Raw genomic sequence first — 10,298 nt, 5'->3', positions numbered from 1 at the left:
TGGTGTAAAGTTTTCCCGTCTCCGTTTAAAGTAATAGGCTCCGAGAAATTCAGAGCGCATGCTCAGTGAGGGGTGGTCGCACCTTGGAGGCGGGTAGCTTTTGGGATGGAGGTGTGTTTTGGTATTATAATGATATTATAATGAGCAAAAAGAACACTAGGGTACAGCATTTGTCAAAACGTGACAGGTCTTTGGCTTAGGGTGGCAAAAAGTGCTGCTTTGTGCACAAGAACAATCGAGGTCCCACCTGATCACAGAGCCTAGCCGTGGTGTCTCCACTCCACTCCACGCTCCGTGGTGTTCCTTAGAGCTAGCACACCAAGTTGCCCCAGCGCGATAGCATCTAGGGTTGGGAGCCTAGGGAACGCTCAGATAATGCAGTTATGCCCTACACTGAAAGCCTCTTCAAAGCTGTACCTTTTCCTTAAAAACGTGAATGTTAGTTTTATTTTCCTAGTTACTTCAGGCATTTACACCACATAATCCACCCCGTGACTATAGTCACTCAAGCTTCACGACAGTTGAAATATGTCGGGGATATCACATACATTCTCAGAATGAGGTTCATCGAGTGTATGTACATTGTGTAGGGATGCTAAACGTTTCATCATAAACCAGAGTTTAACATACAAACTAATTGTCAGTATAAAACACAATACAGTGAGTATTAGCAGAACAATAACAGGGTGAAGCATCTTGTTGAAGATTCCCTTGGCAGCTGGCGACCATCCAAACAAATTGTCCCACCAACGGTGTCTCTCATCTTTCTTCACTCTTTCCATCACTCGATGTATTTCTTGTGCATCATGGTGGACAGTAATCAGAGTCTTTTGTCCATTTTCTCGGACTTGTGTCATCAGCTGCTTCAGGTCCTCATGTACCAGCAATTTCTTCACCAAGGTGAGGTTCATTCCAATAGGAGTAGGCAGCAGTTCATGAAGCAGAATATAATTAGATGCAATAAGTTGATAAGAAGTGACAGGAGCTGAGTATTTAAAATCACATCCTAGAATTTTGGTAAAATTGCAAACACAAACATTAGAGTGATTACTGGTATCTACCACTGTATCATCTACGACTATAGAATCACAATGAGTTCTCATACAAACACAACCTTTCCCAATATATATAAGTACAGTTTCAAGGGCTTCATTAGGATGTATCTCGAAGTGGCAAATATTTTGCTCAGTGTCAAGACAAATGTCTTGAGATTCCAGCGTGTTACTTTCACAGATGAAACCTTTTTGTTCACGCACAATGTATGCATTTACATCAATTGTTTGCCACTTTCCTCCCTTTTGATGGGCCCATACTTTATGCTCTTTAGGATAAAGTATAGTTCCATTATGGTTGAGTCCTAATGCAATGATTGGATATACATTGTATACGGTGGCATTACTTATAGTAAGTATAAAGGCAACAATTTTATCATTTTCTGCATAATGGGTAAAGTTGACTAATTGCCACCAAGCTTGAAATTCTTTTTCAAATTCTGAAGCATTATCCCAAATCAATTTTCGAATTTCAGTGGGCAAAGTTCCTCCTTCTCCCTCTCTAATAATAGCTGCTGCTACAGATTGTATCCATAACTGCGCTTGGATACAGCTCAAGGCAAGGGAGGTATTGCCTTGGGCTTTTCCAAGGGCATTTACAATTAATTGATGATCATTTTCCTCAATTTGTTCCCAATGGGGCAAAATATCTGATAGAAGCCATTGATTTGCTCCTAAAGCCAATAAAGATGATTTTATTGGTTGTTCCAATTTCCTTAGGTCATCTGTAGTAGCAGTTACTCTACTCATTAAGACCTCAGCATCAATGCTATTTAATATACCTAATCCTGTCCCTAATAACCTAGTGGCATCCTGTGGCCCTTTTTTAGGGACCAACTAGGGTTAAAGACAATTTGTTGTTGTCCCACATTTTTAATTATGTAAGGACCTGTGTTGAAGATGGAAGGAGTTAGACCAATGGGAGGCTGAGTCGGTTTGTTTTCAAATATCTGCAGGGGCAGAGGCTTCATATCCTTTGACCATGAATTCAAATAGTAATTCTGTGCCTCTGTAGCCTCAGAGACATTTACACCACAGTTAGGTATGTGTACATGAACGCATACACATGTGTACACATATATACATGTATATATAAATATACACACATGTATTTTCAAACATATATATGTGTATAAACATAAAGATAACTGCAGACAAATGGTGGTTCAGCTCCCACTGATACGGTTTGACTTGCAGCTGCATGAGATAGGGATTCTCCAGCTATATATAGTTACTGTTTGTGGAACTTATTTTTAGTTCAATAAAATGGCTATAATGTTCATCTACAGCAGTCTTAAACTTGCAGTGTCACAAATGTGATCTCATTTTAATCAGGAAGTTTACTTCTTTTCCAAAGCTACAAAAGAGGGATAACCACTCTGAGATCTCCAGACCTTCTTTAGAATATTTATGGTTGCTCACTTTTCATGAATTGCTTTTAAAAGGTAAACCAAAAAAATGCTTGGAAATAATATTTTGTTACACCTTATATGTGCAATCAGCATAGGTTAGGGCTCAAGTGTCCCTTCCCTTCCCTTCCCTTCCCTTCCCTTCCCTTCCCTTCCCTTCCCTTCCCTTCCCTTCCCTTCCCTTCCCTTCCCTTCCCTTCCCTTCCCTTCCCTTCCCTTCCCTTCCCTTCCCTTCCCTTCCCTGCCCTTCCCTGCCCTTCCCTGCCCTTCCCTGCCCTTCCCTGCCCTTCCCTGCCCTTCCCTGCCCTTCCCTGCCCTTCCCTGCCCTTCCCTGCCCTTCCCTGCCCTTCCCTGCCCTTCCCTGCCCTTCCCTGCCCTTCCCTCCCTGCCCTGCCTTTTCCCTTTTCCCTTTTTTCCTTTTCCGTTTCCTTTTTTTTTTTTTTTTTCCCATGACATGTTACAAATGTATATACATCTATTCCTCATCCCTCTGATTTAAAGTGTAAAAGTCTTTGGTAAAATTATGGCTGCATTGTAATCATCTGAAGTTTTGCCATTCCCATCACTGGGACAGGAAACCTCTCCTGTTTCTCACCACCTAGTAAAATTAAAGTACAGGAAAAATTAGCTTGAGGACTTTGACAATGTTGGTGTCAGAAAAGCACCAAATATGCTAGTTTTCCTTTGCTTTTATTTGGAAGTCAAACACAGATGTCACTGACAGAACATTTGATAAGAAGACCAGCACTTATTGAAAATGTTAACCTACACAGATAAATATGTTCCTAAAAAAAATGTTTCCTTTCATGATAGTGAAAAGAGGATAGAAGTTATAGTCATTTCATGCCCACATCTCTTAAACAGCCACATACAAGTTAATGGCCATCCTCATGACCTTTCAGAATCACCTATCCAAAATCTACAGAAACTTACCAAGAAACAGGAATCTTAGTCTAAAATAGTTAGTCTAAAGTAGTTAAGCATTGGTTACTAAAGTAAAGAGCTCATGTCGCCCAAACACTTCCTTTGATTTAACTTGGAAAGGCTGCTGGAAAATTGTTTTAATTGGCTGCTTCCCATCCATTGATTTCTGTGTAGTCCACTTCTAAGTAAATATATAATCACAACAGCATAGAATTATGTTATAATATGACTCTAGAATGGTAAAGGACTTTGTGGCTTTATCAAAGTGACCAGAAATATTTTTTTGTCATAATGTTAATTGGCACATTTCAGAATGTATGTTGATTATGTAGCTTAGCTCGCTGAAGACAGATGAAAGCAAAACTGAAAACAGAATCAAAACTGGTTTTCTTCTTCCTTTCCTGCTCAGAAACATATAAAGAATTCCACTCGATTAATCATTGACTTCATAGCTCAATGTGTGGCCTTCACACACATTTGGAGGTTAATATCATAAACCAGATTTTTTTTTTTCTTCTGTGAAAGACGTTATTGTTAAACATTGCTTGATCTGTTCTTAATGTCTGGAAAAATAAAAATAGTTTCACTTTTTCTTGCCTTACTCTCACAATATTCTGAACTAGAACTATTGAATTCAGTTTGAGGAAAAAGATAAACTTAAGTGGTGGCTTCTCTGTGAGCTTGGAGATTAGACTGGGCAGCCTAGTCTTGAAATGTTACTGTCAAAAAGTGCCTTCTGTGAGGCTAAACACAAGGATTTCCAAAGATTCCTTCTAGATAACCTTGGCTGTTTACATTTGAAAGGCAGCTGAAGAGGGCAAATAGAAGAAGGTGACATTTGTGGCCCACCAGAAGTAGTGCTGGTTCATTCAGGTACTCAGAACCCTACAAATGTTTCCTAGAAAGAATTCAATTCTTCCAAAAAAGAACATGCTTTTGGGAGAAGTGACTATAAGGAATACGTTAACAGGAAAAATCAAAGGAAATGCGCATTGGAATTAATGTAATTTGTGGTGTGCTGCTGCACTAGTCCTGCACTAATGAATACAGGAAATTCAGTTCTTCATGAAATTCTGACATTTGGCATTGAATGTCCTAAGAATCCAATCAATATATTATGAATTAATCTAAAAACTCATTTTCCATCAAGTAAATTGAAACAAGTGAGGTTATTTCAACCTGGGAGATAATGCACTTATCCTAAGTGGAATGCAATGACTCCTTTCCGCCAGTCCCCTTCCCCCTTTCTCCCCTTCCCTTTTCTCTTCTTCTTGGTTTATGTCTGCTTCTCTGTCTCTTTCTCTCTCTTTTCTTTCTATCAAATGTTGCAATGAATTTCTGAAGTACTAGAAAGCTGATAACGAATGAACAGAGATTTGAATCTTCAGTCAGTTCCAAGAAAAATACTGGAACAAGTAATCATTGTGCTGCAAGACAGTGTTGTGTAAATACTCCTTTCTTGTTTCTAAGAACAAGATTCATCTTTACAACTAAATGTGTTTACGTTTTCTAATAGACTATAGAGATGATAAGTTTATGTACTTTTTGTATTCCTTACATACATTTTTAACAGTATACACTGTTATTCCACAAATACGTAGATATTGAGCAGGAATACATGAAAGTCTGAATCTCTGTAGTCCTTTTCAGTCCTTTTTATTACCAGTCTTCAGTTTCCAACTTTATTTTCCAGTGTCAAAGACCTTGTGGCTCAGAGAAATCGCCAAGGAGAGTTATTTATGGAATAACAATATGCAAATATAAAAAGACAGAGTTACAATGAATGTGAGGAAATATATGCAGAATATTTCAATTTTGAGAATTTACATAACATTTTAATAATTTAAGGCAATGATAATTAAATTTCTTATCAATAACTTTTACTTCACAAAGGAAAAGATATTTCTCACATTTAATCAAGTGTCAGGGTTCTTTCACCATTGATTTCCATGAGATTGATATTGAGACGGGTTGTACTTTAAAGCATCCATTAATTTTATATATATATATATATATAAATATATATATGTGATATTTTTAAATAATTTTTATTTTTAAATCTCCTTAAAATGCTAATAGGGGTCTTTCTGTAAACAATGTCTAAAGGTCTGAGTGTCTTTGATTTTTGCAGTTTTCACCTTACAATATTCAGGTAAGCTTTCTGCACTCCTTTTGTCAAGAAACATGTGAGTGATACTGATATAGCTGCCCACGCATGTCTATAGCTAAATGAGAAGGTGACAGCCTGTTGAGACAGAAGATTTCTTATACAGGAACTATGTAAAAGTCTTAATCCTTCTTCCTACAGAGGTCAGTGGGAGTTTTGCGTTTGACTTGTGGAAGCCAAATTGGTCCCTGGTTGAACAGAAAACAATCACTCACTGTATAGCGAGAATTTATATCCTGCAAAAAAGAGTGTCTATTATTAAAAAGGACTGACATAGGGGTCACTGGGCAATTTTAGTAGCCTACAGATCATTACATTTAGTGCTCTGTGTTATTTTTTTTTTCTTTATTCCCCTTTTATGCAAGAAAAGCTCACAGTGACTTCAGTAAGAGTTTTTCTTACTTAAGCAGTACAGAATTGGGTACTTAGATGAGAGCTAAAGCAGCATTAATGACTTCCATATGTCATTGCATAAACCTCATTCATGTGTTTTCGATTTAATGGATTATAAAACAGAAAACAAAAATATTCTGTGTAACTTTTGTGAGAAACAGAAATGCTTTAAAGATCACGGATGAGAACAATTGGATTTTAGTTAGATGTGCAGTAATTGTTTGAACCCTGGAAATCATTTCTACAAAACAGTCTCTTGTTCATTTTGTTCAGTCTATCTGTCTTACATACTGTTTCCATTCTCTTGTCTTCGCCTTTTTTATTTCCAAAAGCCCTGTGGGGATATTATGTCAGCACTTCTTGACCTCATGTGGTGAAGTTGTCAATGTTGAATTAAGTATTTTTTTAATATAACCATACCAATCATGTGCACAGACCTTCTAAGCAATGTCCTTGATAATATAACAAGTGAAAATACATAGAGTAACAGTGTAACAGAAGTGAGAATGTGGAAGCTAGCAAAAGAATATGAATTTGTTATATAATTGCGGACTCAACTCACAAAAAGTTTTCATCTCTTAGTTCTCTGCACAAGTCTTTAAGCACAGACAAAATCCTCTGCCCTAGGATATGGGACTGCAAAGAAAAAAAGACAAATAAAGAAAATGAAATAAAACCCTTTGCTACTTAATCTGCAAACAATATTAGCAGCAACTTCATGTATTGAAAATATTGAACCTTCTATTTTGTACTAAAGATCATACAAAAATAGCATATATCCAGTTGTATATGAACAGCAGTGCAAAGTGGTCTTCTACTTTGAGCTCAGGACCTGGGATTTGCAAGTATATGTACTTACTAACTCAGGTTCTGAATCTCCAACCCACCCACCACCTTCCCCACACCCATCTTTATTTTGATTTTTCTGTCAGATAGCTGTAGGGAGATGGCATGAAAACAGCTACTATTTTTACATTTACTTTATTCAAAATTTAGTTTTTAGTTTACCTGGAAGTGAACCATGTAAAATGCTGTAAGCCTTAGATCATGATACAAGGGGTTGATCTTTTCATTTGTATTTGTTTAATGAACTGTGCTATGTTATTCTCTTAGTGACGAAGTGAGGAATAAAACATGAACATGGTAGTCTTTTAATGAACTGTGGTCATACCAGAGTAGCAGTTTTCAGGAAGACTTTTCGGACAGGCTGAGGATGTGAGGATGTAGGTCAGTAGGTTAGGAATTACTCATTTAGAGAAAATAAATAAATAAATAAATAAAATGACATGGACCAATAAGGCTGCAAAATTGAACAGTATGTGGAGAAAAAAACATATGCAAAAACAACAAATAATGCAGGATGCAGTGGAAGCATCTCCAGGCCTCCTCCTGTGGATTACTACATTTTTAAGAGCTTTATTGTAGACTGTGTCAGCTCTTGAGGAGGGAAAAGGAGTTAGTAGAAAGAAATGAATAAGCAGTCATCACTTCATACAGGCAAAGTATAATTTTACTACTGTGTGCAATCTAAATATTTTCTCCAGTAGCTCATATATCTCTTTCCCTCCAAAGTAAAGTTTGAACCTCTGCTGTTGTATACTTCCAGGCCTTTGACCCCATCCACTGTATACAGCAGTTCTCTCATCTTTCCTCAGTCTTTCCTTCTTTCTTTGTGTGGTGCCTTGTGCCTTAGCGTGCTCATTCTTGACAGTATTGCCTGCATGGGGTGCTCTGGAGTGCTGTCTTTTGAAGTGAGCAGAGATATATTTGAGAGAATTCTTGGAAAACAGGTTGTGGAGAAGATATTAATTATTTCAAAACATTTCCAATCTCCCTTCATTCCCCTGAAATCCTTCTGAAACTTTGCAAATGATTGATATGGCCACCAAATTTACTGAAGTATTTCTCATCTAATCCTAAACTGTTTACATGTTATTGATGACAAATGACACTTCTTAATTTTTATTTTGAAGAAATTATTTGATCAGTATAAGCAAACTACTGAACAATCCCCCAACTTTTCTGTTCTTCAAGTCACTGAGAAATTTTCCCACCTCTCTTTTGGATTGCTGACACAAATGTTGATTTCTAATATGGGTAAAAGATTGTTTGTTAGCATGTAGATACCCCTGGTTGATAGCCACAATAATAGTTATGCTTTAGCAATGTAAGCAATAGTTAAAACTGTGTTTGCTTTGATTTTGGGCACATAGAACCTCACAGAATAAACAAGAAACACAAAGCTGAAACTAACAGAAAAAGCCAGAGAAGTAAAAAGAATATGTGTCCTCAAAAAGGTTTTGTCTTTTTATCTTAAGGTTGATGGTAAGTTTCCAAGGCACTCAAAACTGGAGGTGAATGGCCAACTCATACACCTCTTTTCATTGCCCTGAACACTTGATCCATCTAAAGTTCCCATATCAACAGACCAAGAGCTTGCGATTCAGCCTTGCAGTCTTTATAGGTACATCTTTTTTTTTTTTTTTTCTGGATTTTTAGATCAGTTTTACAGACTAAAGAATTTTACAGACTAAATAATTTTTAATATCAAGGTATGCATCCAAATTCGTCACATATCCTCCAAGGCTTATTGGTATCTAGCGCTATTTCCTCCACATAAAAGTTGTCATAGTTTTTCACTATAATAATGTTTGAAAAAATGCGAATACTCTTTCCTTTTTAGAATGATGTAACTAGAAAATTAGAAAATAGATGTAATTAAAAATATTGTAAGAATATTGTAATAATTGTAATTAGAAATATTGTATATCATTTATTTCTTGTGGGTCCACTGCAGACCAGTTTTAGGTATATAATGTGTTACGGTAGTATTAGTGACAAATTACTGTGAGGCCTTTTCAGTATGTAGATAAAGCAATAACACAATATCAACTAAAAGTTCTTAGCTTGGATCTGAAAAATGTTAGTCACCAGCCACCATCTCCCAAGCCCTCAGCATTTGTTTTTCATTTATAAACTTTGGTGGCAGAACATTGATCACACTGTGTCAAAGACTTATAGAAATATCACTTTGAGAAGAAAGATTTAGTTAAAGAATGTACTTTGTTAATAGAAATGGTAGTAATAATGTATGGAGTGTAACATATACACACGGCATGTCTTCCAGCTGTTTGGCCACACAGTTACTATGTGCACTGTGAAAGGATAAATGGATATTTGGATAATGCGGCAAAACATTTTGGAGTCCATCAGTTACTCTTTCTGAAGAGGTAAGGAAAATTTCCTTTCAGTATTAATTCTGAGATACACATAACATCTATCAGGTAGATCCTAACAAGTTAGAATAACTAGTGAACTTAGAAGTTAGCTCAAGAAAATCCATTGCCTTTTCCTAGATATAAATATATCTAATCTGATGGATCTACAGCATTTCTGTCTTAAACTTGCTAGCTTTCCAGAAATAATAAATACAAATAAAAGTCAGTAGCATGGTTGCTAGCATTGCAACATTACTTCAGAGTCTTTTATTCTGATACTGATATAAATCTAGGCAAGTATAAGTGAAAATTTTGGCAATTCAACTTATAGGGGAAAAATATGTTCGGGAGAATTGTCTCAGGTCAGCTTATCCTAAAAACTGGGCTCTGTTGTTCCAGTTTCTGCCCTTCTGTTTTTTGTTTGTTTGCTAGTTCAATTTTAATGTCAGATATTTCCCAAATGGCATTCAGGGGAGATTCGTTCAAGCAGATCGATAATACAGATAATACAGATTAAGCAGATTCCATAATACTTCTGAGGGATCACATTTTCAACTGGAAAGTAATTCTGCTTATTTTGCTATTTCCTGTATATATTTGTAAACTCTTGACAACATAACCTGAATCCATACATACAGCTTGGAAGAATTATACAGGTTCAGAAGAAGAGAAAATTAAATCAGAAGTAAATGCAACATAACATTTGACTTCTAATGCCTGGGTTGTCTGAGACTTTGTTCTAATGTCACCATGTCCCAGTGGCTACAGTACTCTGTAATGTAAAACTAGAAGGTTGGGTTTAAAATCATGTATAATGACATCCAGAATTCTGTAATTCCTTAGGACACAACATTTAATTAACAACGCTGAGATTTGAATATGAAGTGCACAAGTCGTACAAGATGTTGAAGGAGCTTAGAATTGATCAAACCAGATGTGATATGCTTATGCAGATGGGAATCCTACTTGTGAACCTGAATTTGAAGGCTCTTATTTTGGCCATAAACACAAGTACAATTTACAAACAAGAACTTCCCTTGTTAACCTCCTGATACTTTTGCCAAGAAACTTCAGAACTGTAAGATAACAGAAAAAAAGAGACATGATTTAAGAGGTTAAGTATCTCTTCAGTCTG

At 36.4% G+C, this 10,298-nt stretch overlaps 1 protein-coding gene across 1 annotated transcript; it reads right to left on the bottom strand.

Annotated features, from left to right (window-relative positions):
* Positions 1-352: 352 nt before the first annotated feature.
* On the bottom strand, positions 353-2,021 carry LOC137848470 (uncharacterized). The gene has a single exon (XM_068667596.1). It carries the CDS (start codon positions 1,800-1,802, stop codon positions 513-515), a length of 1,290 nt encoding a protein of 429 aa, XP_068523697.1. The 5' UTR covers positions 1,803-2,021; the 3' UTR covers positions 353-512.
* Between the last annotated feature and the right edge of the window lie 8,277 nt (positions 2,022-10,298).

Source organism: Anas acuta, chromosome Z (genome assembly GCF_963932015.1).
Source record: "Anas acuta chromosome Z, bAnaAcu1.1, whole genome shotgun sequence".
Taxonomy (NCBI): Eukaryota; Metazoa; Chordata; class Aves; order Anseriformes; family Anatidae; genus Anas; species Anas acuta.
This window is presented reverse-complemented; position numbering and strand designations above follow the sequence as displayed.

Excerpts from the sequence above, each read along its gene's own strand:
- LOC137848470 (XM_068667596.1), bottom strand. The coding sequence starts at position 1,802 with ATGAGTAGAGTAACTGCTACTACAGATGACCTAAGGAAATTGGAACAA.